Raw genomic sequence first — 26638 nt, 5'->3', positions numbered from 1 at the left:
TGGGGGGGGAGGAAGAATCAAGTCAGGCTTGGAGATTCCAGCTTCAAGCTGGAGAAAGGGGAAAGAAGTGGTGGGGACAGACGGAACGGCTCTTTTCCATGTCCCAAGCATGCATGGCTGTCCTTCTGGGCCCACCAGGGAGAGGGGAGGGAGGTTGTCTTAGGAGGGGTCTAGGGTAGGGGGGCTAAGGAGATCGATACTCCCTTCCAGTCTGCAGGTCTTCCTGAAGGAGGCAGCTGGGAACCACCCACGTTCATCTGGCGTCTCTCACGCCTCCACTGGGGGGTCCCAACACAGGAGCCAAGGCACACAGTGGAGCCGGTGTTCCTGGGAGCCCAGCTGTCCCTACCCCATCCCGGTCTGGCTCTCCAGCTCTGTCAATGTGCCCCACCCCCACCCCCTTTTCCTTCAAGCCCAGGAGGCGAAGGCTAAACTGATGGCTTGGTCTAGGCACCTTCAGGGAGAGCTTTGTTTTTCTGTCTTGGGCAACCAGGACGATCTGAATTACAGATAGATAAAACACACCAGGAAGAGCTTTCCAGGGAGTGGCAAATGCTGTCAGTCCCATCTTCGAAGGAGGTCCAGAAACCAGGTTCATTCTGTCTCTCTTTTCTGGATGCAATACTTCAGTGAGCTGTTGCAAGGAAGTCAGACCCCCTCACTCTATTCAAAACAACCAGGACCCCTGGCCTCACCTGGACCGCAGCCCGGAGGGTCCATTGTTCAGCCCACCGGTCCAAACCTTTCTCCAAACTGCTGATCTGACACACTACGGGACCGACTATGCACGTTAGGTCATTGTTTCTTCTGCGTGATTGCAAGCCCCTGAAACAGGGCTGAGTGCAGAAGCAATGCCCGAGAAATGTTTTTAAATGGATGAATGAGCACTCCTGAATTGGGAATAGCATTTAACCCTTCTAAGTCTCAGTTTCCTCGTTCTGCGATGGGAAGGGAGGGAGATAAGACAGAATTTAAGCTCAGATGTAGAGATTGTGACTGGGGCTGGAGGTGGGAGGGTGCAGCCCCCATACAGACTAGAGGAGCTGTGACCCCCATCAGCGCCTCTAGAGAGCAGCTGCCTTGAGTGTAGACAAGAGGCCTCAGAACCCCCCAGCCCCCAAGGTGGAGTGCTTCTGCACTCGCAGGTCTCAGGCCTGCACTCGAAGAGACTCGGGGGATGACAGGATACCTTGCCTGGAGGGGTACTGCGAAGAGTGAGGTTCATCGATGGTGGGAGGTGGCATTAATTCTTAGATGGGGTGGGGGATGATGACATCCGGAGTAGTAGGCAGGAGGGGGGGCGGGCTCTCTGAGGCGGAGGTAGGCAGGGGGCGTGTCTGGCCCCTGGAAGACCTTGGGACTGAGAAGTGGGCGCACCTGCCTTCCTAGAGAGCCCCCAGCTCAGCTAGCTCCGGAGTTGAGGTGCGGGGGCAGCGAGGGTGCCTATCGGATTCCGCCCTCGGAGCGACAGGCGGCTCCGCGCCCAGGTAGGGATTAGGAGCGCGGACCCTGGGCACTGACCCGCCTCTTTCCTTGCAGAACTGGGGGTCCCGATCTTCCTCTCACAGCGGGGAGCTCCCGAGAAAGGGGGCCCGGGGCAGCGAGGGCGTCTCGTTCCCTCTCCCGGGCGGGGGCGGGGGCGGAGCCTAGCTGCCAATGGGGGGACCCCCCCAGGGGAGGGGCTCCGGGCCAACGCTGCGGGGCGTCTCCCTCGCAGTCCCGCCCGCCCCTCCGGCCGCCTCTGCCGCCGCGCGCCGCAGCAGCGCCGCCTTCTCTGCGCAGTCGGTGTCTCGGCGTTGCTGGGTGAGTGGGGGACCCTCCGGCCCGGGTCAGGGATGAGGGGATGGCAGCCCCGGAACCAAGAACCCAAGTCCAGGGCTTTCCTGCCTGCTCCTCCCCGAGCCTCGTGGGATTCCTCCCACCCGCCGCGCTGGCAGCCCCGGGCTGCCCCTGGGGAATCGCGTGGCGCTCTCCAGGGTCCTGACCGCTGAGTGGCCGGCTCCTGGGAGTCGCGCGTCGACCGTCCCGCGCGCCCCCTCCAGGAGGGACCTCGCACCGAGTGCGGGAAGATGGAGGCGGGGGCTCAGGGCTGGAGTCTGGAGAGGGTTGGAGGGGATGCTGGGGTGGGTTTCACGGTTCTAACTGTGAGGTTCCTCCTATTTTGGGCTCTAAGGGTATTTGCAGACCCTTCCTCCGGCTGGGAGAGGCAATGCCAAGGGTGGCCGGGAGGAAGGGGCACCTGGAGGAGCGCTCCTGCCCAGCGCATCGCTCTGCCCCCGCCCCGCTGACCCAGTTCCTTGGACCTTGAGGAGGGGAGTAAGGGACATGCTCCCCTGCTCAGCTCTGCGCATTTCCTCAGTCCCTTCCCACACACTTGTTCTGTGGCTCCTCAGCCTGGGGCAGTAGAGGCTGATCTAGAAAGGAGGGGGCACCAACTTACAGGAACATGCATGACACACTGCTGAGGACAGACACAGGTCCCCTCACATTCCCGGGTACATTCTTCTCTTTGTGACAGGTGCAATGCCCATTCAACACGCATATAGAAATTCACACGCAGACATGCATAGAAATGCATAGGGAGAAAGACGAGGTGCAGAGCCCGGGACTCACATGTGTGAGCACATTCATTCAACATGCACCCACACGCATGTACACAGAGCTTCATGTACCTTCATGCACAAGGAACCCTTCTCGTCCCATCTTACTCGCATCTCTAACCTCAAGAGCCACTTGCGCACGCCCCTACACCTGTGCTTAGGACTGCCTTGGCTATTTCCCCTCCATTGCTTGTCCTCAGCCTCACACTTTAATCCCTGCCCTGAGAGGACCTTTTGAAAATCAGATAAAAGGTGAGTGGTGAGGGAGGTTTGGGTGGACTGGGTAGGGCTCCCTGGGGGGCCGGGGGGAATCCTCAGCAGGTCTGGGAAGGGCTGCAGCTCCCTCTCCTGGGACCTGGCAGCACCTCGGGTATGGAAAGGCAAATGGCAAGGGTGCCTGGAGGTCCCACGTGCAGCTGGCCATGTGAGGGGTGTCGGCATGTGAGTTGGCGTGTGATGGCATGTGTGAGACATGTGGGGTCGTGGGCTGGTGTGTCTTGTTGCACAGTGTATGGGAGTTGTGCGTGGGGGCCATGTGCCAGTGTGCGTGTGAGTTGTGGGGCAGGGGGATTGTTGTGTGTGGAGGCATGGTGACCCATGTGTGGTGTAGGCTGGTGTGTGAGTGGCATAGGACCCAGTGAGTGCCTTTGGTGATCTATGTGGCATTAGGATCAGTGTGTGCTGTGCTGGGGGGACGTGCACTTGCATATCATGCCTGATTTTTGTGGAGTCTGAGTACATGCAAATCATTTTTATACCCATTTAACATGTATATAGGTAGCATTTGCTTGCTCAGTTCTAGGTGCTCACAGGTATTAACTAATTTAGTCCCCACCATGCCCCTATGACGTGAGTACTGTTATTAAACCCACTTTGCAGTTGAGACAGAGAGTTTGAGGAAAGTGTCCAAGGCTCATAGCTGGAGAGAGAGAGGGGGGGGAGGGGGAGGGGAGGGGGGGAGGGGGAAAGGGAGAGGGAGAGGGAGAGGGAGAGGGAGAGGGAGAGGGAGAGGGAGAGGGAGAGGGAGAGGGAGAGGGAGAGAGCTGGGATTCGAGCCCAGGTGATGTGGCCTCTTGCCGAGCACATCTTCAGGATGAGCGCTGGACAGCACCCAAGCTGCAGGTGCACTGTAGGGTCATCGGACATCTGGCAAGCCGTGAGAGGGCAGCAGGTGCAAAGGAGGCGTCAGAATCTTTCTGCACCCTTCTAGGAAACTCTGGGGTTGATCAGCTCTACCCGGTAGTGTCCATGTGACCTGAGGCGGATCGTTTTGCTTTTCTGAGCTTCCCTTCTGTGGAAAATGGAGCTGACCCTCAGATCCCTCTTTGGGAGGATGAAGATGTGCCCTGTGTATAGGCTTAACAGGGACAGCCAGAAGGGCATCACTGAGGGTGAACTGGTCCCTTCCTTTTTCTCTGGGTCTGTTCTCTAGACATGCATGTCACAAATCGGGGTGCAGGCTGTGTGATCTGGGGCTCACCTCTCTCGTCTGGGGTCAAGTGAGAGTTTGGAGTGTCTTGTGTCTGAGGGTCCTCCTAGAGTGGTGTCAAGTGGCAAAAAAAAAAAAAAAAAAAGACATAACCATTGCTCTCCGTCCCTTCACCTCCTTTGTGGGCACCCAGGTGGGACTTGGCTCATCTGCCATGGGCAAGCAGAACAGCAAGCTACGGCCAGAGATGCTGCAGGACCTGCGGGAGAACACGGAGTTCTCCGAGTTGGAGCTGCAGGAGTGGTACAAGGGTTTCCTGAAGGACTGCCCCACTGGCATCCTCAACGTGGACGAGTTCAAGAAGATCTACGCCAACTTCTTCCCCTACGGCGATGCCTCCAAGTTCGCCGAGCACGTCTTCCGCACTTTTGACACCAACAGCGACGGCACCATCGACTTCCGGGAGTTCATCATCGCTCTGAGCGTGACCTCGCGTGGCCGCCTGGAGCAGAAGCTCATGTGGGCCTTCAGCATGTACGACCTGGACGGCAACGGCTACATCAGCCGGGAGGAGATGCTAGAAATTGTGCAGGTGGGCCGCTACCGTCACTGGCTGAACCATCCCCCACCCCCACCCCCTTTTTTTCCCCCCAGCCTCTCAACACACCCGGTCTGCCAGCCAACAGTGGCAAGGGGATGTTTTTCCCATCCCATTTACAAAAATCTCTTAGAGTGACATGATTTTCTATGTAAAGAAAAGCTGAATGCTTAAAACTGTTGTGGTGTTAAGAGGCAGGACGTCAAGAGTTCAAAGGCAGCCTCTGCTGAATTTGAGGCCAGCCTAGACGGCACGAAACTGCCTCCCCTCCCCCTACCAACCCAACAACAACAAAGAAAAGAAGGAAAAGCCAAGAAAGTTCTTGTGCGTCCTTAGCCCATATCCACCAGCTTTATCTCTGTGTGCGTGCCACGCTTTCTGGCTGTTCTCAGCATCGACCCTTTCCCCCTTAGGTAAATGATGCATTTCCTAAGACTAATAGGACATTATCTTACATATCCTAAAGTATGGCTATCCAAGTCGAGGCATTTTCTAATTCTAATGTACAAGTCCTATGCCATGGTACATTCATTGCCAGAATGTTTCATACATGGAACATATATATATCGTGTGTGTGTGTGTGTGTGTGTGTGTGTGTGTGTGTGTGTGTGCGCGCGCGTGCGCGTGCTAGAGCACACTCTGGTTTGGGATCCTTCTTTTTTGGTTTTTGTTTTGTTTTGTTTTGAGACAGGGTTTCTCTGTTACACAGAGCTCTGGCTGTTCTGGACTTCCATTGCAGATCAGGCTGGTCTTGAACTCACAGTGATTCGTTTGCCTCTGCCTCGCAAGTGCTGGGATTAAAGGCGTGGCCCCACCACGCCAGGTTCCTACATTGACTTTTAGTATCCTACTTCGTTGGTCATATTTATTTAGAGAACAAGGTCTCACCGTATAGCACTGGCTAGCCCGGAAACTCACTTTATAGACTAGGTTGGCGTCCAACTCACAGGGATCCGCCTGTGCCGGGATTAAAGAATGCTTCCATGTCTGGCTTTGTTGTTCTGGCTTAATTTGGAACGCTCCCTCCCTTACTTTGTCTTTCCTGTCTTGACATTTCTGATTTAGGCAAGTTATATTTGGTGTGGTTTGGTTGGAGACAAGTCTCTCTATGTAGCTGAGATTGGCTTTGAACTCAGAATCCTCCTGCTTAGCCTTTGAGCCATAGGGTTACCGGTGTGTGTCTCCTATGCCCAGCCACGTTCGTTCGTTCATTAATTAATTAATTAATTAATTAATTCATTCATTCATTCATTCATTCACCTGCTTGCAGCATTCCACCACTCAGCCTCATCCCCGGCTCACAAGGACTGTTTTACCGATGCTCGTTTACTGAGGAGGAAACATGCTTTGAAAAGAGAAGGCGCTTGCTCGAGACCTCACAGCCTGTGAGTGGGCGGCCTGGCTCCGGTGTCCACATCTCCTAACTATTGCATAGGTGCACCAGCATGAGCTAGTTGATCCCTGAGCTGAGCGCATCCTTAGGGCAGCCCCGCGAGTCTCAGCCAGGCAGAGTGTGGCTTGCCTCCGTGTGTACAAGAGGGACTGAACCCAGGCTGGCCACCGCTCCAAGCTGCCTTTTGTGAAGGCGCCGAGCGAGCTTTTAGGAGATGAGGTTTCCAATTCCGGACTGGCGTTAGCTCTTAGGCTGCTCGTCTATAAAAACTGGAGCAGTGACAGCGATGCTGATTGCATGAGGAGGTTTAGAGACTTGTCATGAATGTCTTTTCTTAGTACAAACTGAAGTAGGAAACACACTAGATTTATTTCAGCAGAAGCTTTCCACAGCACCCATCCCCCGTGGCTCACTGAAGGCGGTCAGTGCGATGACGATTCTCTCGTCCACCCTGCTCCGTGCCCACTCTGAACATTTGCCTTTAGACGGGGTCTGTCTCTGTGTGGCACTGGCTGGCCTCTAAACACCTGTTTATCACATTTGTTTATGTGTAGGGGTGGCATGTCCATGCCACGGCCCACATGTGGAGGGCAGAGGAATACTTTCAGAGATCGGCTCTCTCCTTCCATTGTGCAGATCCTGGAGGTTGAACTAAGATCTGTCAGCTTTGTCTGCAAGCGCCTTTACCTATCGAGAAAACAGGAAGCCAGAAACCTGCTGGCTTCTGCCCGCTGTTCCAACACTCTCACAGAGATGAATGGGTCCATTGAGGGCTTGGTACCAAGTACATGGTACTCAGTACTTGGTACTCAGTGAATGTTAGTGATTGACGGGACTCTGGCCAGCTCGAGCACGGCAAGCATGGCTCTGGCAGGCCTTGCCCTTCTTCCCCATTCCCTCTGCCTTGCTGAAAACCATTAGCTTACATTCCTAAAGCTAGACACCAAGGCCTATGCCTTTAGTTGGCCACTTTCTCCTCCTCCCAAGGCTGACTACCATAATCCAGCTATCAAAGTATTGTAGCCTAGAAATCAAAAGCCCCCTTTGGCTTACCTAAATAACATGCCCAATTAAAATTAAACACCTAAAGCCGGGCCTGGTGGTGCATGCCTTTAATCCCAGCACTCGGGAGGTAGAGGAAGGTGGATTGCTGTGAGTTCGAGGCCAGCCTGGTCTATAAAATGAGTCCCGGTCAGCCAGGGCTACACAGAGAAACCTTGTCTTGAAAAACAAAAACAAACAAACAAATTATTAAACATCTAATCTTTTTTTATTTTTATTTTTTGGAGACAGGGTTTCTCTGTGTAGCCTTGACTGTCCTGGACTCACTTTGTAGATCAAGCTGGCCTTGAACTCACAGCGATCTGCCTGCCTCTACCTCCCAAGTGCTGGGATTAAAGGCGTGCGCCACCACCGCCCGGCTTAAACATCTAATCTTAACATGGGTTAAGATTTTACCTTTATAAACCGCCATTTTCCTATGTGCCACATCTGTTTCCTCTCTGTCCAGAGGCAGTCCTTTGTCCTCTGGGACAATTACCTCTCCTTTGTTCATGTCACCTTCCCTCTCATCCTCTGTCTCTTTTCCCTGCCCTCTGTCCCTCAGGGGCAAATAACGTTCCTTTGTGCTGAGAGCTTGGCCTTGGGGTCCTGAGCCGGTACTTTCTTTCCGGTGACTGTCAATCCCTCTTTTCTCCATTCATCTTCTGCATAGACTGAAATGGCATCAGAAGCATCCGCAAGGTGTGCCGTGAGGACTGCTGCCCTGTGGCTCTGCACAGGGCCCCTCCCTGAATCTCTGCACTCTTCCCTTCTCGCCTGCATCTCTGCACTCTTCCCTTCTCGCCCCTCCACTTCAGGGGCTCATATCTAGCTCCCCGTCTTGCTGGGGACATGCACCTCAGCCTTTAGCTTGATTGAAAAGGCTGTCTTGGGAAGCGATGTGTTCCCTATGCCAGTTGCCTGTTGCCTCAGTGTTTGCCCCAGAAGCCTTTGGGCCACGCACTCCTCTTTGGAAGCAGGATGATGGGAGACCCGAGGGGCCCTGCTAGAAAGGTCGAAGGAGTGGTGGCAGGTCATTTGGGGCAATCCTCTGGTTACCAACGAATTCAGAGAGATGCTCATGATTTCCATTCATACACTGGCAAATCTCAGCTGGAAGCCACCCTGCCCGCTGCAGCAGTTAAGCTAGTCCGTTCCCTAGGCACCTCTGGGCCCTCTTTTTTTTTTTTTAAATCAGCTTCTGTCCTCTAGACCCCCTACTTCCTCTATGACAGCCCAGAGGCTCCAGACAGCTGGAGCAGACAGAGCTCTGTGAACCCCAGGGCCTGATTAATGACAAGTAGGCTCCGGTGACACTCTGAGCTAGCGGACGATTAATCAGGAGGATTGTCACAAAGGGAATGGCCACTCTCTAAGTCACTGCTCACTCCTTCTCCCAGCCCAGTCTTACACTAGGTGGTGGCCCCATGCATGTGGGGAAAGGGGCAGTGTGCTTCATGGGGCTCCCCGCTCTGATAGGAAACGTTAAGGCGGTCAGTGGCACGTGGTCAGGAGACTGCGGGACTGAAAAACCAGAGGACACGGTGGATGAATAATGACACTATAAGCTGCTGCTTAGTGACCATTTATGCCAGGCAGCCATTGGTATATTTTTCTATCTCATTTAACCCTCTAGGCAATTCCAATGAGATAGACACGCTTCTCCATTTTGCAGAAAGAAGCAGGCTTACGGAGGCTAAGTCCTTATCGCAGCATGCACGGCGAGTGCAGAATGGACCAGGATGTCACTCCACTCCAGAACTCCTGCTGTTTATCATTCCAAATTGCCCAAGCATACATCTATCACAGAAGCTCTCAACCTATGGGCTGAGACCCCTTTGTCGGGGGTTGAACAACCTTTTCACAGGGGTCACATATCAGATATCCTGCACTCCAGATATTTATGCTGCCGTTCACAGCAGTGGCAAAATTAAAGTTATGAAGTAGCAAGAAATAAAAATAGTTGTGTGGTTGGGTGGTCAGCACAACCCGAGGAGCTGTGTTTAAGGGTTGCAGCGTTAGGAAGGCTGAGAATCACTGGTCTAGCCGTGAAGAGAAAACAAGCTCTAATCTAGCACCTTCCATCAATTCCTTTCCCAAATCTTGGTGTGTTATCCGGAAAGCGGAAACTCTCCCTGCCCCCACAGGGTTTCTCTGTGTAGCCCTGGCTGTCCTGGGACTCCTTCTGTAGACCAGGTTGGCCTTGAACTAAGAGATCCACCTGCCTCTGCTTCGAGAGTGCTAGGACTTAACGGCATGCATCACCAAAGCCCGGCTCAAAAGGGAAGAATTTGATACATGCTTTTTTCCCCCCCCCGAGACAGGGTTTCTCTGTGTAGCCCTGGCTGTTCTGGACTCGCTTGGTAGACCAGGCTGGCCTCGAACTCACAGTGATCCACCTGCCTCTGCCTCCCAAGTGCTGGGATTAAAAGCGTGCACCACCGCCGCCCGGCTGATACATGCTTTTTTTGAGCTGATGTACAGCTTAGAAATCCTGCATGTATGCCAGGCATTGTGGCGTACAACTCTGATCCCAAGACTCGGGAGGCAGAGACAGGGGCAGGAGATCTCTCAGTTCAAGGCCAGGTTGGTCTACAGAGTGAGCTCCTGGACAGCCAGGAAAAACAAAACTAAACACAATTCCTGCACATAGGACCACTTGCATGATTAAGGGTAGCTCATATTGTTCCCGGCAGAGGGTGTAAATGGTGGGGATTCTGATAGGCCCTGGGGTGTTCATTTGTGAGGCCTGGTGATGGTGAGGCCAGCATTGGACAGCTTGTGAAGAACCTCGAATGCCAAAAGCAAATGGTTTGGACTCGGTACAGAGTAGTGGGAGGTGACAATGGCCTTTAAACAGGGAGTTCCCTGCCATGTGCCAAGGCACTGTTCTGGAATTTGGGAATATTTATTTATTTATTTATTTATTTATTTATTTATTTATGTTTGGTTTTTTTCTAGACAGGGTTTCTCTGCGTAGCCTTGGCTGTCCTGGACTCGCTTTGCAGACCAGGCTGGCCTGGAACTCACAGTGATCTGCCTGCCTCTGCGTCCCGAGTGCTGGGATTAAAGGCGTAGGACACCACACCCGCCTGAATTTGGGAATCTTAGAAGTGGTTAGAGTTATTCTTCCTATCTGCATGGTGGGAAGCAGGCACAGGCCTCCAGGGAGGAAAAGCCCAGGAGGCCCTGTGCAGCCGATGGGCCCTGGCCCAGGCTGGTTCACAGATGACCTTGCTAGGAAAGCTGGAAACAAGGGAGCGGCCTGATGGTTTGGGGACGTGGTAGCTGGAGGGTTGTGTTTAGAAAGAGCCTTCAGAGGCAGTGTGTGGGACAGATCTGAAGGAAAAGAGGCTGGAAAAAAGTATTGGAGAAACAAAGTTGGTCATGGATGGGGTGGGGAGGGTCGTGGTAAGGGGGAAGAAAGGAGGCTTCTTTCTTTGTTACGTTTGAGGTGATATAGTCTGGTTTTTGAGCTCCAGGGAGCAGAAACATAGCCCATCCCACAGGCTGAGCACTACGTGCTCTGTAACATTTAGCTCAGAAACTCTCCGTGTTGCCTCTGGAGCTCCTACACGTGGCAGATGCCGCCCTCAGCCTAGCAAAGCTCAGGCTGTCCTTGGCCCCTTGGCAGGTGCTCATTTGCATTCATTTGCATAACGTTCCCGCCCCTTCGTGGTCCCAGCTGCCTCCACGCTGTTCTGCGCCCCCTGTCGATCATAGCCCGCAGTGCAGCCCAGAGCCCTCTTTCTCAGCTCAGCGCCCCCTGTAGGTCCCTGGGAGGGAGGGCTAATTCAGCTCTTAACCTCCAAACGCACACCCCAGCTGCACTTCGCGTTCTAGGCGCTTTGCTATCTGGGGAAGCCTCCAACATTTCTCTTGACTGTGCACCCCAAATCTTGGCATCTACCTGGAGCTTTCAGGTTGCAGTGCCTTTGTTCATCAGCTCCATCAGCAATTCCCACCTGGTCCTCTAAGGGCTCTGGGCCCTCTTCAGTGGTCCCTCTTCTAGAAAGCCTTTCCAGACTTTTCCTTCCCTCTCCTCCCTTCATGAACAGCGGAGCACGACCCTAGGATGTTTATAGAGGCGGAGATCGAGATTGGGGCTTAAATCAGCTCTTCTCACTTCTTGATGCTCTCTCCCCTCCCCCTCCCGCCCTTAGGCCATTTACAAGATGGTTTCTTCCGTGATGAAGATGCCTGAGGACGAGTCGACCCCGGAAAAGAGGACTGAGAAAATCTTCCGCCAAATGGACACAAACAACGACGGTGAGCGCCGCGAGTAGGGGCTGGGGGTGGGCGGCCTCCCTCCTTCCCTCTCCCGCACCACCTGCCTGGCTTCGCGGCTGCCTCCTCAGCACAGCCCTCCCCCTCGCTCTGCAGGCAAGCTGTCACTGGAGGAGTTCATCCGCGGGGCCAAAAGCGACCCATCGATCGTGCGCCTGCTGCAGTGCGACCCCAGCAGCGCCTCCCAGTTCTGAGCTGCGACGAGCCAGCTCGCCTCCCTGCCATCGCCGGCCCTCCGGCTCTCAGCTTCCTCTTCCTCGTGTCTATCCAGGCTGGGGGCCAGACTGGGGGGGAGGGATCCCTTTTTAGGGGGTCTGCACTGTGGGGGGCCTCTGGAGAAGCGAACCCTGCAAGGAAGGGGCTAAGCAAGATAGCAGTTAAGTTAGTACCCACGGCTCTAGAGGCAGAATCTCCCTTAGTGGGACTAAGATGACCCTCTGGTTTGGTCTTTACTCAGACAGCTGATCCTACAGCCCTGAGGCTCTTCCACAAGGCAGGGGGTAGGTCCCTCTTGGGTGATCCTCAGCCTGGAGGGAGGTGAGGAGTCGTGCCCAGGTAAACAGTCTTTTTGCTTGGTGGGGAGACATGAGGATTCCCGGGCTGTGGGGCTTGAATTGGTTTTCCACCTACTCCCCTACAGAAGAACACTTCCTGCCCCAGCTCTTGCTGGCTGGAGGCCATGGTTAAACAAAAAATCAAAAACAACAAAATAAAAAACCCCCACGATTCCAACAGGGGGTCCCCAAATCCAGTCTGCCTCTTCACATTTGGATGACCACAGATCTATTTCACCCCCTCTTACACACATGCGCACATGTGCACACACACACACACACACGCACACGCACACGCACACGCGCACACACACACACACACACCAGACGCAGGCCCACAGAGAAACGGGCAGAGGCCCTCCACAGTATTCTGTGTGGGAAAGAAGTGCAGGCCCCTGGCAACGCCCCATCTCCCTCTGCATGCAGCCACACGGAGCATCTTTGTTCTTTTTATTAACTTCAAAATAAAGTCTTGTTTCAGTGCGGAAGTGCTTGGTGGCCAAGGGAGGGCGTTCAAAGCCCCCACCCCGCCCACCACTTTGAGCCCAGGGGTCCAATGAGCTTTCTTGGATGTGCTCTACGAATCCTGTCTCCATCCATCCATCTAGGCCTCCATGGGTGTTGGGGCACTTAGTCAGTGCAGGCTTGGTCACGTGTCACCTCAGTAGCCATGGCGCTGTTGAGATGTCAGAGGGTCAGCTGCACAGAGCTGGCGCAGCTCAGTAGGTCATGGCCATCCAGGGGCTCTGGGCTCGCTTGTATCTGCAGACACAGGAACCTGCTTGTGTCATTGGCTCTGGGTTGGGGTCTCTATCTCCAGGACACCCCCAAACTGGAGCAAGGAAGGACTAAGGTCTTCTAGGGCAGGGGGGAGGACACCACTTTCACTCACTCAAGACAGGCTAGAGTGCTCCCCTGTTTAACCCCCCCCCCCAAAGGCCTGGACTTCCCCTCAAGACTGGGAGAGCCAGACATGAGCTGTGTGAATTAGTTGGCAGGTCTGACCTCTCTGGATTTTTGGAGCCCTTTGGTGGTGGACAGCAAACTTTTGCCCAAGCATCTGAGGCTCTGTTCAGAGAGCGGGTGGGAGTGACTGACTTGTCAGGGATCTCCAGCAGGCACCTCCCAGGACTGTGGAGGGGACTTACCGTGTGGTGGCAGTCTTTTCCCCACCAGGGCCTCAGTTCTAGCAGCGGACGCACGAGCTGGGCGCAGCGCACGGCCGACACGCTCTCCGCCACACAGAACATGAGAGAGATGACCCAGAGGCACAGGCTAGAGCTCTGCAGGGTACAGAGGCACAAGCATCTACTTAGGGACAGGGGTGCAACCGGAGTGCAGCTAGATCCCAGCGGCCCTTTCCAGCCCGCTCCCAGGATGAGGCACTCACGTAAATTCGAGTAGGGTCAAAAGGACAATCAGGTGCCAGCGTAGGGAGTTCCGGGCTCTCAAAAGTGCAAGCTGCCAGTAGTGCCCTGCCCTGGGTGGCAAAGGTCACCGCGATAGAGGCCAGGAGTCCAAGGGCACAGGTCAGAGAAAGGAGGGCACAGGCCACACTCAGGCTAAACACGGCCCAGCGCTAGGCATGAAGAGCACTGGTCAGTGGCTGTCACACTTGGCGCCAAGGGGGCTGCTGGCCCAGCCCACAGACCTCCCTGAGGAAGGGCCACATACCAAGGGGGTGCTGGGGAGGTAGCGAGACAGGACCACGGCTGCAATTCCCGCGATGATGACCTGTGGGGAAGCTTGGGTCAACTTTGATGCCCGGGCTGGAGGACAGCTCGTGGGGCCAGACCCATGTTTGGATAAAGATCCCCACCCCCTGGGGCTGGAGAGATGGCTTAGAGGTTAAGAGCACTGGCTATTCTTCCAGAGTTCCTGAGTTCAATTCCCAGCAACCACATGGTGGCTCATAACCATCTACAATGTGATCTGATGGCCTCTTCTGGCATGCAAGGCACACATAAGGCACAATGCTGTACAAATAAATAAATATATCTTAAAAAAAAAAAAGATCCCCACCCCCATCCCCTGCCAATGTCCTGCATGGTCCTGCAATCTCCACTTCCACCCGTGTTTGGGGCTTTGGCCTCATTAATTTCCACTTCGAAGGGACTTTGCCTTCTCCCTACCCTCACTCTCTGCCCACAGCCTTTCTCGACCTCTAGAGACAGGATTTCCTGTGCACTGTTTAGCTCAGTGGCTGTCTTCTAGATCACTAGGGCTCCGTTTAGTTCAGCCTATCTACCTTCCTGGGGTCACTCTGTACTGGATGTGTGGGGGGGTGTAGCAACAAGGAAGTACCTCGACCTGTCTGGGCTGAGTCCCCTCTCTGCAGGACTTGCTCACAGGAAGACATTACACCCAAGGGGGTTGGGGAAGAATCCCCCTCAGACATGGGCAGCTGCGAGTGGTGAGGATTTACTGAGGGAAAGGAAAGCAGACATGAAGTGGTCCAGCCCAGAGCCTCCTGACCCTGGGCCGGCCACCTTCCATGCCTTCCTCATGTGGATGCTGAGCAAGACACAGATGCTGACTGGAACATGCTCTTGGAGCTTCTACACCGTCAGAGCCTGGCTCATCAGGTCAAGAGGACAGCAGCCTGTCTGAGCTTCATCTTGTAGGCAGAGACCAGCTCGGAGAGGGAAGTTCCCTCAGCCAGGAAGGAGTCAGCAGGTCTCCTCCCAAAGTTGAGCAGATTACCCCCATGCCTGCAGCTGCCTTAGCTGACGGGCAGAGAAGAGCTCTATAAACCTAAATATACCAGACTCTTTGACTTAGTCATCAAGTGGGGCAGGTGTCCAGGTATCTGATTATCAAGCAGTTCGAGTACATCCATCCACTCTGATGCTGAACTCCTTGTCTAATTGTGTTGCCCAGGGTCTCCAGAACAGACCCTAGCCATCTCCAGATCCACACATTTGCACCTGCCACACAGTCTGAACACGGAATGCCACCCTGGCATGGTTTTGTGCCAGCCAGCCCAGGCTTACCACACACCTGGGTTGATAATTACAGTCCATTGGGAATTCCTTCCTACTCACCCACTGTCACCCAACTCAGAGGTCTCCTCCGTGAAACCCTTACGGGTCCTCCCTAGCCAAGCTGATGCTTACTCCTGTACCACCACACTGTGATGATCTGTCACAGCAGTTCACACCAGTTACCTGCCAGGCCCTGAGTTAAGCACCTTCTGTGGATGACTTAACCTCTGCCGTGCAAGTACACTCTCACCACTCCCATGTTACAGAGGACAACGTGGAGGCAGAGAGAGTTTGAGTGCCTGCACAGTTAGTATACGGCTACTGGGGTTAGTGCTTGGGGATCTGGCAGGGACCCAGCCCTCCCTCTTGCTGGCCTTCCAGCCAGGCCATACCACAATGGCGGAGGTAACGGAGAGGATGTCCACCACGCAGTACTGTAGAACCACGGCGTCACTGGTGGTGGCCACGAAGCGCAGCATGGTGCCGTGGAGCACAGCAGCTGCGATGAAGCTCACATGGCCCAGCACGACCAGCACCAGACCTGCCTTCATCAGCACCTTCCGGAACTCACCCACACTCAGGCCACCTGTGGGGACACATGTCAGGTCCACGGTGAGGCGCTTCCTGCTGGCCAGTGGGGTCATCTAACCTCCCCTGTTCCTTTGACTCTAAAAGCTTCACAGTTGGTTGTTAGTCCTTGAATTACGAGGTTGGAAAAGCACACAGGCGGTCCACACAGCTGTCCTTGCTAACTGTTGAGTTCTGAGTGGCAGGGCTCTAGCATGACTCTCCCATCCATTGACCCATCCATCCATCCACCCACCCACCCACCTACCCAGCCACCCTCCCATGCATCCATTCATGTATCCACCCACCCATCCATCCATACATCCTTCCATCCATCCATCCACCTACCTATCCATCCATCCACCCACCCATCCATCCATCTTTCCTTCCATCCATCCATCCATCCACCCACCCACCCAACCTACCCAGCCACCCTCCCATGTATCCATCCACCCATCCATCCATCCATCCATCCTCCCACCTACCCAGCCACCCTTCCATGCATCCATCCATGTATCCACCCACCCATCCGTCCATACATCCTTCCATCCATCCATCCACCCACCCATCCATCCATCCATCTTTCCTTCCATCCACCCACCCACCCATCCACCCACCCACTCATCTATTTCGTATATAAAACTGTCCTGCATGCCTGCTCTGTGCCAGGTGCTAGGGAACCCATAAGCCCAGCAGGTTACTGTCCAAGCTTCAAGGAGCCCACAGCATACTGGGCAGGAGCCTGGCCCTGCTCAGTAGTCAGTCCGTACACGGGGACTGGCACACGCAGTACTTAACACACAGCTGCTAAATGGAGCTGTTGAGAGCCGTGGAGTCTCCGCTTCTCTCCTGGAGAGGAAAAGAAACCTTGTTTCTTAGTGTGGACAAGGTCCGTGGGTGGATCAGAAAGTCTCAGAGAGTCTTAGGGCAGGGGCTGCCTAACTGGGGCTGGGACCAGGAGGGCGGCTGGCAGCGAATACACTTCCTGGGTGGCCGAGGGGCTAAGTCCTATCCCATCGGCTAGCAGGAAGCCCTCCTCCTCCAGGCCGCTCTCTGCAGCATCCTCCGTGGCTCTTAGCCCTGCCACCTGTGGGTCCTTTCAGTTTAGCCAGCTCTGAGAAACTGGAAGATGTGGGTGGCCTTCTCAGCTAAGCAGAGCCTTTCCTCCTCCTGCTGCTCCCAATGGGCTCTGCCTTTGAGACCCTTGCTAAACCTCAGTTTCCCCACACGTGGCTGAGAGGTTTGCCCCTGTTCCTACATGTGAGCTCAGCGGCTGAATGAAATGAAGAAAGAGGGACAGAATCATTAACCCTTTGGGCAATTGCAGGGGGCCCAGGGGGCTAATAATCCTTATGTTCAAGAGACTGGGGGCTGAGGAGTGCTGCGAATTCAGGGCCAGCTTAGGTTACAGAGAGAGACTCTGCTTAAAAAACAACTATTCTTTTCTTCAGAGGTGTAGCCGCTGGTGAGTTGCTCATGTTCCAGTAAAATGCCCCCTCACACTCCTGTAAGCAACCCTAATTAAACTCAGTAACACACACACATGTACATATACACATATGTAAACACACATACACATGTACACACACACACGTAATTTTGGGGACCACAGAGGGGTCTGTCTAGACGGTCACACACTCACTGTAGACCTGGTATCAGTCCCTCCTGGCTCTGGATTCTTCATAAAACCAGGAGTGGTCGGCCTAGCTGGTCCCCGAGCTTTCCCTTTGAGCCCGCAGGCTCTGGGGCTAGCTTAGCAGCAGACCACAGACCATGGGCTGGAAAGGCACGAGGAACTGGAATGGCCCTGTGAAGGCGTACAGCTGGCCAAACAGGAATAGGAATTGCAGCCTTGTTCCAGGGGCCTGATGGGCCGCACCCCGTCCACCCACCCACCCACCCACCCATTAGTAGCAACCCAGACACTATTGGAATTTGCCTGGGCTCAAGACCAGCAACATCTCTGGAGCAAGGCTTTGGTCAAACAGGAGGCTAGGGCTGTGCCTCGGCACTAGTGGTAGAGCAGGCTTTGTTTCTGGGTTCCCATGCTGGGAGCATTGGGCAATGTGGCTGGCATAGTGCTAAGCATTTATTATCGGAAGGCAACTTCATCCTGGTCAAGAGGTGGGTGCGACTGCCCTCATTTTACAAAGGAGAAATGGGCATGGCTCATGAGATGTGTGTGCTGGAGAGTGGGAACGCCTTAGACCCCCCCAAACGGCAGAGTCTGCCCAGGGAGTGGGGGAGGGGCACACTGGCCCTCCAGCCCGGCTGGGTGAGAGGAGGGTATGGAATTGGGACCTTTGCTTAGGACTAAAGACCCAAGGCCTGGTCCCTAGATCCCCATCTCTTCCTCCTCGAGCATCCCTGCTCCCATCTGAGGAGCCCAGAGCCTCGTTTTGCCAGGAGAATAGGGCCAGGAGATGGAGATACCACCGGCCACATCCAAAGCAGGCTTCCTCAGAGCTGGGCCTCAGTGGCACAAACCTGGAGTCCCCAGCTACTCACGAGGTTGAGGCAGAAGGATCCAGAGTTCAGAGTGAGAGCTAAGTACTGAGTTCCAGGCTAGTCCCTGAGTAATTTCACTGTCTCGAAATTTTGAGGCTGGTGTGTGGGCTCAGTGGTAGAGCACTTGCCTAAAGCAAATAAAACCCAGCCACTTGTCACCACTGCCACCATCTTACTTCTGGGGAAACTGAGGCGGAGAAGAAAGTGTCCCGCAGCGGGTCAGTTTGTGAATGAGGCAGGGCTGTGTTGAGCAGACGACCCGGCTTCGGACTGGGTCCCGCCCCCAGGAGAGGGCCTCCGGTGCACCCCACCCCAGCTCACCGATGCGTAGACACATGTCGTTCCCAGCCAGTGGCCCCAGCAGGCGTCAGCGGGGTCTCGCTCCCATCCTGGTCACTCGCGGCCTGCGCGCCTCTTCCCGCCCGAGCAGGCACTCGGCGGCCTCTCTTCCCTGCACCTCTCAGGCCGCCCAGCCAGGCGCCCCGCGCGCGCGCGCGCTCCCGAGGCCGGTCGGACCGGCTGGGCGACCCCGGGATTGTGCGGCTGAGTCACGGCCCCGCCCCTGCTGCTGAGCCAGGTGCCCGGCGCCGAGCCGCCCTCGCACCTGCTGCACGCCCATTCCATCGAAGGAAATCGAGGCTCCAAGTGGGGGGGGTGTCTCCATCACCTGGGCTCTGTGTGTGTGTGTGTGTGTGTGTGTGTGTGTGTGTGTGTGTGTGTGTGTGTGTGTGTGTGTGTGAGAGAGAGAGAGAGAGAGAGAGAGAGAGAGAGAGAGAGAGAGAGAGAGAGAGAGAGAGAGAGAGTACTTGCACAACCCTGAGGACCAGGGTCTGTTTTTAATCTACTTTGTGACTTCAGACACTTTCCCCTCCCTGAGCCCTGATCTCAGTCTGTTCTTCCATGTTGATAAGGTACTTTTCCTTTCTGCCTTGGTTGGTAGTGGGGTGATGTCTGTTCCCTCCTTGGACAACCAAGGGTAATAATTCTTGTCCCCAGATATAAGAAAATACAGCTTAAAACAGAAAGAAAAAAGAAAAAAAAAAAAGAAAGAAAGTACAAGAGTCAGTGAGGAGGCTCAGCCACTAGCCTGAGTTCCATGTGTGGGACATGACAGAAGGATAGAAGCAACTCCTGAAAGCTGTCCTCTGACCCCCATTGGAGCAACATATGGTACTGACATACTACAGCACAAACATAACACACACACACTCACACACACACACACACTCGACAGGGTCTCACTATGTAGCCCTGGCTCTCCAGGAACTCGCTATGTAAACCAGGCTGGTCTCGAACTCACAGAGATACGGTGGGGGCTGGAGAGTTGCCTCAACTACTGTTGTTTCAAAGGCCCCAGGTGTGAGTCCCAGCACCCACATGGAGGTTCACCACTGCCTCAGGCACCAGCCACACATAAGGTGCATAGATGTAAATGCAGACAAAACACTCATTAAAAAAAAAAAAAGTCAGTTGTAGACTAAGTGTAGAGACAGTAGGACACATAGTAGGAGTTTTGCTGACTTTAGCTGTCATTGAGGCTCTGGTTTGGGGTTATGTCAGGTGCGGGATCCCTGAGGTCTTTGCAGCAGGCCTCTGGGAGGTAACAGGAGGTACCAGGGTCCAGTCCGCATTCTCTGTCCCATCAATCAGCAGTCTCCACGGAAGAGGCTCATCTGATGTCTGCAGATTCTCAGAGCCTGGAACCCAGGTATCTGGGGAAGGGGTCCCTGTAGTGACACCCACTGTGTGCCTTGTGTCACCTGGATCAGCACATCCTGCCTCTGGAGTTCAGGAGGGGCAGGCAGCTGGGAGCCCCCAGGCACTGCTGGACAGCCACAGGTCAAACAGGCTGCTCTGGCCACTCTCAACAGGTAGTCTTTCTTTATTAGCTGATGTCTAAAAGGGACATTGTGTAATGGGTGAGGGATGAGCAGACAGACTTGCTGGATGGAATGGAGGATGGAGACAGGTCATTAAGCCATTAGCTGGCGCCCTCCCTGGCGGACATGCAATGCCATGTCCATGGGGTCCTTTAGCAGTCAGCCGGGCAGCACTTAGCCCAGGTGCAAATGGTTACATGCTCATAATTGTAGCCCAATGACTCTATTTTTAGGTCTTTATCTTTACCCAGCAAGAGATGCAACTGTAATGCGGTTTGTGGAAGTGGAAGCCACTCCTGATAGAAGCAGGGCCTCAGAGTGGTAAGTGCTGTGAGGGCCTGGAGGAGGGCGGGGAGGCCTTCTGCTCTCTGCCTCACACACGGATCTGTTGCTGGAACCCTACACGAAACACGCATCCGTGTCTTGCTTTTGCTGAAGCAGAAAGGGCTCTCTCGCACTTCCCTCCAGCCTTCCTCCACCAACAGCTCTCAAATGACAGAGCCCACCTCCCAGGGCTGCCCTGAGGAGTGCCCGTGGTCACAGCCGTGCTGAGGCCAACTCTGGTGTGGGAGTACATAGTGTTTCTCCATCAGTGCAGGGCACCGAGGATGCCCGGGGCTTCTAGAATTGGCTTAGGGACCCGGCCTTTTAAGTGTCTTTGCTAGGGCTGGAGAGATGGCTCGGTGGTTAGGGTCATGGGTTTAATTCCCGGCACCTACGTGGCAGCTCACGACCATCTGTAACCGCAGCTCTGGGGGCTCTGATACCCTTTTTCTGGCCTTGGAGGGTGCTGCATGCATGTGGGGTACCTGACCTCATGCAAGCACAGGTACATGCATATGAAAATAAATAAGTAAAACAACCAAATGTCCTTGCTGCCAGATGCACAGATGGTTTCTTTGTGTCCCTAGAGAAAGAACTGAAGATGACCACTCGGCTCTCCAGACAAGAGAAGCAAGGGCCGGAAGGGTAAAGGGCTTTCCCACGGTCTCACCACACAGAGCACGGTGAGAGCCGAGGCTTGACTCAAGCCTGCCTACAAGGCGAACCCCCCCTTTCTGACTGTGTGGGCAGGGTGAAGAGAGCCATGGCCTCCCAAACTGTGCCCAACCCTGGGGCCTCTGAGTCGGGAAAACTGTTGCTCTCCACACCTCCTTAAACTGTAATTTTCCAGCAGTCATATAAGTTTAGTGACCTGAGGCTATCACCAGTTCTTTTCCTGGTGACTAAAGTCCACTGTCCCTGCACCGTGTGACCCTTGCCTCTGCCTGCCTCTCCACACACTGCCTTACACTCAAGAAAAACAAAACAAAACAAAAAAAAAACCATCTCCAGGTCAGAGGACTAGTTTCTTGCCTCCATCAACTTCCTGTGGCCTGCTGATCGCTGTCGCCCCCACCCCCACCCCCACCCCCACCCCCAGGCCTCAGTTTCCTGATCAAATGGGATGGTGAAGTGTTTCTTCCATCAGCTCTGAGCACTAATGACTCGAGAGGTGTAAAAGACTGAAACCAGGGCCAGATAAACACAAGGGACGATGCTCTTCCTGGAACATTGTACCGGGTGTGGCCCTGTGGATTTACACTGGAGTCAGGGTTACCAGGGTGTGACCTCCTGGAGGCTGTTCTGATGGTCCATGGGCAGCCTCTCCTCCTCACTTTAATAACTGTGTTAGTGACTTGTCTCATCGCGGAGACAAAAATACGTTCCGACTTAAAGGTGAAAGGGTTTGTAATGGCTCGTGGTAAGGAAGTGATAGCAACAGGCGTTTGCGGCAGCTGGTCTGGTTGCTGTCTGCAGCCAGGAAGCAGAGAGAAACACGAACGCCCGTATTTGACTTCCTTTCTCCTTTCTGTTCATCCCAGCTCGCCAGACCACCCCCATTTAGGCTGGCCCTCGTCTCCTCAGGTGACTCCATCAAAAGAATCGCTAACAGGCCCATTCCATTCAGAGGCTCGTCTCTGGTGAGTCTAGCTTACACCAGGCTGACGGGCGTTATCGACCACCCCCAACCCCAAATCCCGAACTTGCTGTGTGGCTCACTCAACCACACCACACTGTACTTTAGGTACTGAGTGCTGGTATCAAAAGTGTACATCGCACCGGGCAGGGTGGCGCATGCCTGTAATCCCAGCACTTGGGAGGCAGAGGCAGACGGATCGCTGTGAGTTCGAGGCCAGCCTGGTCTACAAAGTGAGTCCAGGACAGCCAAAGCTACACAGAGAGACCCTGTCTCGAAACAAAAACAACAACAACAACAACAACAATAACAACAACAATAACAACAACAAAAAAGTGGGCATTGCCATGACAAAGAGAATTTCTGAAGTTGTCCGTTGTTATATAATTTATTTATTTTTATTTTTATGTACATTGGTGTTTTGATTGTGTGCATGTCTATGTAAATACGTTGGATCCCCTGGAACAGGAGTTATCGACAGTTGCGAGCTGCCGTGTGGGTGCGGGGAATTGAACCCAGGTCCTCTAGAAGAGCACCTAATGGTCTTATCCACTGAGCCATCTCTCCAGTCCCCCTGAAATTGTCCTTTAAACACACACACAAATAAATAAACATGTCGGGAGTGGTGGCGCATGCCTTTAATCTTAGCACTCAACAGGCAAAGGCAGGTGGATCTCTGAGGTTGAGGTCAGCCTGCTCTACAGAGTAATTTTCAGGACAGCCAGGGCGACACAGAGAAACCCTGTCTCAAAAAACAAACAAAAAGCCAAACAAATGTTGAAAAAGGAAAAATAAACTAAGTCAAGTGGCCGTACTTGTCTGAGAGACAGAGCATGGTTCTAAAGGATTTTGGCTATAGCTCTAAGTATTTAATTTATTACTTACATTGTTGTTTGTTTTTGAGGTGGGGTTTCTCTGTGTAGCCCTGGCTGTCCTGGACTCGCTCTGTAGGCCAGGCTGGCCTGTACTCAGGTGTACCTCTGCCTCTTGAGTGATGGCATTAAAGGCCTGGGTCACCACCTCCTGGCTTTGATTACATGTATTTTCCTCCCCCAGTGTGTGTGCACGTGTGCTCGTGTGTTTGTGCCAGCGCATTTGTCATGGTACATGTGTGGAGGCCTGAGGTCAACTGAGGCCTCTCAGTTCTCGCCTTTAACCATGTGGGTTCAGGGACCAAACTCGGGTCAGCAGGTGCCTGTACCCACTGGGCTATTGCAACCCTGTTTTTGTTTCTGTTTTAAAAAGAAAATAGGGGCTGGAGAGATGGCCAGAGGTTAAGAGCACTGGCTGCTCTTCCGAAGGTCCCGAGTTCAATTCTCAGGCTCACAACCACCTGTAATGAGATCCGGTGCCTTCTTGTGGTGGGCAGGCCCATCTGTGGGCAGAATACTGTATAAATAATAAATAAATCTTAAAAAAAAAAAAAGAAAATAGGATGCTCACCATTATGAGCAGCCTATTGTGAACAGCATGAATCCCGCACTTGTTACATTATTTGATTTTATTTTAAAATGTAATACTTTATTATGTGTGTGTTGGGGGTCCTATGACCAGAGGTGATGGATCCCCTCGAGCTGGGGTTGCAGGTGACTGTGAGACAAACTCCTCTTATCTGCAAAGGGGAGCTTGCTGTTAGCCCTTGAGGCATCTCCCCAGCTCCACTTTTTTTGTTTGTTTGTTTTGGTTTTAAAGACAGGGTTTCTCTATGTAGCCTTGGCTGTCCTGGACTTGCTGGGTAGACCAGGCTGGCCTGGAACTCCCAAAGATCCACCTGCCTCTACCTCCTGAGAGTGCTGGGATTAAAGACGTGCACTTATTTATTTATTTATTTATTAAAGACAGGGTCTCATTATGTAGGTCAAGCTAGCCTCAAATGACTGATCCTCTGGCCCCAGCGTCAGCATCATGTCTGCTTCTTATTTCTATCTTTTACATTCGGCGAGAGGAGGGGGAGGGGATGGGAGAGAACAAAAGACAGGAAAGCATAATAAGGAAGCCAGAATTACCCATAACCCTCTGGGATCCCCAAGGGACACACCACTCATGTTTGGGAGGTTTTATGTGTATGTGGTTTTTCCCTATGGGCATATATATATATATATTTTCTTTCTCCTCTGATTGGACCCCCTGGCTCTGCTCTGCCACCTTTCTTCATCACTCTGCCTTCACCATCTCTGATGCCTCGTCATCCATCCCAGACACCCATCTGTCCTGATGCCCAGCTCTCCTGTGAATAAACATCCATTGCTCTTCCTCTGACGCCATCATGCATGCCAGAGACTTGCCTGGGATGTCCCCTGAAGCCGTGTGTGTGTGTGTGTGTGTGTGTGTGTGTGTGTGTGTGTGTGTTGTGTGTGTGTGGTGTGTGTGTGGTGTGTGTGTGGTGGTGTGTGTGTGTGTGGTGTGTGTGTGTGGTGTGTGTGTGGTGGTGTGTGTGTGTGGTGTGTGTGTGGTGTGTGTGTGTGGTGTGTGTGTGGTGTGTATGTGTGGTGTGTGTGTGTGGTGTGTGTGTGGTGTGTGTGTGTGGTGTGTGTGTGGTGTGTGTGTGTGGTGTGTGTGTGGTGGTGTGTGTGTGTGTGGTGTGTGTGTGGTGTGTGTGTGGTGTGTGTGTGTGGTGTGTGTGTGGTGTGTGTGTGGTGGTGGTGGTGTGTGTGTGTGTGTGTGTGGTGTGTGTGTGTGTGTGTGTGTGTGTGTGTATGATGTGTGTCTGGCATCTGAAGGCCAGCTCCTTTGTCCCAGTGAGGTGGGACATGCAGAAGGGACACATGATCTGCACGTGGACTGAAATCCAGGAAGCGCTGTTCCGATGCCTTCCCTTCCTGACTCCTTCCGTGCTCCCCAAGCTCCACTCTGTCCCACACTTCTCTCCTGGGCACCTTCCTTGGTTCCCTCTCAGGCTCCCTGTGTGGCCTTCCTGTCTTCAGCTGGCATTTCCCCACTGCCCCTCCTGCTTCCCTCTCTGTTCCTCATCCTTTGCATGTTTATTTCCTTTTTATTTGATGATTCTTTAACCCCTGACCCGGGACCTGCAGATGCAAATCCACTGACCTTACCATACCACGTGGGTGTCCCCAAGTCAACACAAGCTCATCTGATCACTTTGTCTCCCCAACACTGCTCTCCTTGTGTTCTGTCTCCTGTGGCAGCATCACATGTCCTCAGACAGGAGCCTGGGAGATCCCTATTCTTCCGTGCACATCAGTCACCAGCTCCTGCTGGGTACCGTCGTGTTTCCGCAGCAAGGGCCTTTCTTTCTCTCTGCTGCTGGTGCCCTGGTTCACCCAGCACCCCTTGCTTTCCAATCACCTCCCCACGCTTCTGAGCAACGCCCCCTTAAAGTATAAATCAAAGTCGGGCATTGTGCTGCGTGTCTATAATCCTAGCATGCGGGAAACCAAGGCAGGAGGATTGAAAGTTCCAGGCCAGTCTGGACTACACAGCAAGATTCAGTCTCAAATCATAAACAAACAAACGAAGCCATTCTTCTGCTCAAAACCAGGGCCATAGAAGAAGTTGGAGTGTGGGCTGGAGGGACAGCTCAGCTGTTAAGGGCTCCGACTGCTTCTTCTAGAGGACCCCCCCCCCCCCCGCCAGGCTTGATTCCCAGCACCTACGTGGTAGCTCACAATTGTCTCTAATTCCAGTTCCGGGAGATTTGATGCCTCCGTCTGTCCTCCTTGGACACCAAGCATACAGGCGGTGCATAGACACATGTGTAGGCAAACCACCTATACACGTACAAGAAACAAGGAGCAAACAAGGGAGGAAGGACATAAAGGAGTTGGACAGCCAGAAGTTAGGAGCCTGGAACCTCGTGCCAGGTAAGTCACAGCTGCTGATAGCTCCAGTTCAGGAGGATGCGAGGCCTCCTCAAGCCACTGCACTTACATGCGCGTACCCCCTGACACATGTAAACGATAAATATAAATTATTAAAATAATAAATACAAATTAAAAAGAGCAAATAGCCAGGTGGCGGCGGCGGTGGTGCAATACCTTTAATGCCAGCACTTAGGAGGCAGAGGCAAGCAGATCTCTGAGTTCTAGGACAGCCAGAGCCTGCGCAGAGAAACCCTGACTTGAAAAACAGAGACAAACAAACAAACAAACAAACAAAGAATCAAGGACAATATTCAAAGGTTGAGGACTGAAATTCTCGTCTTTCTTAGGATGGCCATTCTCCCCAGACCGACTCACATATTCAGTACAATCCTTGTCAAGACACCAGCAGGAAAACCTACAATTTATACAGAAATGCAAAAAAAAAAAAAAAAAAAAAAAAAAAAAAAAGGTCCAGAGTGGCCAAAACAACGCTGGAGAATTCAGACTTTCCCGTTTTCTACACAGTCGAGTCCTCGAGACAACGAAGAACTAGGATGAAGATAGAGGGGAGGAAGTGAGTAATAAACCAGAGATGCACAAGACGCCCCTCCCCCTTATGCAAATTTCCAATGAATTGTTTTTCTTTATTGAAACAGGTAAGGCATGGGCTCTAGCCTAGAACTAAAACTAAAACAAGCAAACAACAACAACAACAACAAAACAAAACAAACACCATAAAAAAAATCCTCTTCCAAACCCCATGTCATCTGATGTAGTCCATGGTGGGGGGTGGGGGGGGGAGGAGGTAGCTAAGTGATGTCTAGGCCAGTGAGATGGTTCTGCAGGTGAGCGTGCTTGCCACCACCCGTGATGGTCTAAGGACAAGCATCAGAACCCACAGCTGACTTCCACACGAGCACCGTGGCAAGGGTGCTGATGCTCACACATACTCTAAACGAGCAAATGGCTTGTGAGGTGGCTCGGTCCGTAAATGTATTTGCCACCAAATCTAAGGA

General features: G+C 53.3%; 2 protein-coding genes across 4 annotated transcripts; one reads left to right on the top strand and one right to left on the bottom strand.

The window, feature by feature from the left end:
- Positions 1–1366: 1366 nt before the first annotated feature.
- Positions 1367–12390, top strand: HPCA (hippocalcin). Of its 3 annotated transcripts, none has more exons than XM_084786013.1 (4): positions 1367–1487; positions 4223–4621; positions 11225–11330; positions 11445–12390. In XM_084786013.1, exons 2-4 carry the CDS (start codon positions 4244–4246, stop codon positions 11540–11542), a joined length of 582 nt encoding a protein of 193 aa, XP_084642139.1. In that variant the 5' UTR covers positions 1367–1487; positions 4223–4243; the 3' UTR covers positions 11543–12390. The 3 variants fall into 3 exon arrangements, with proteins under 3 accessions (XP_084642139.1, XP_084642138.1, XP_084642140.1); XM_084786012.1 differs by lacking the exon at positions 1367–1487 and adding an exon at positions 1699–1803; XM_084786014.1 differs by lacking the exon at positions 1367–1487 and adding an exon at positions 2676–2852.
- TMEM54 (transmembrane protein 54) lies at positions 12336–18462 on the bottom strand. Its single transcript, XM_084786015.1, has 6 exons — positions 18283–18462; positions 15279–15472; positions 13577–13636; positions 13293–13481; positions 13051–13185; positions 12336–12664 (listed from the first exon to the last, which is right to left on the bottom strand). Exons 1-6 carry the CDS (start codon positions 18296–18298, stop codon positions 12590–12592), a joined length of 669 nt encoding a protein of 222 aa, XP_084642141.1. The 5' UTR covers positions 18299–18462; the 3' UTR covers positions 12336–12589.
- Between the last annotated feature and the right edge of the window lie 8176 nt (positions 18463–26638).

The sequence above is a fragment of the Acomys minous genome (genome assembly GCF_964271855.1).
Source record: "Acomys minous genome assembly, chromosome: 6".
Lineage (NCBI taxonomy): Eukaryota > Metazoa > Chordata > Mammalia > Rodentia > Muridae > Acomys > Acomys minous.
This window is presented reverse-complemented; position numbering and strand designations above follow the sequence as displayed.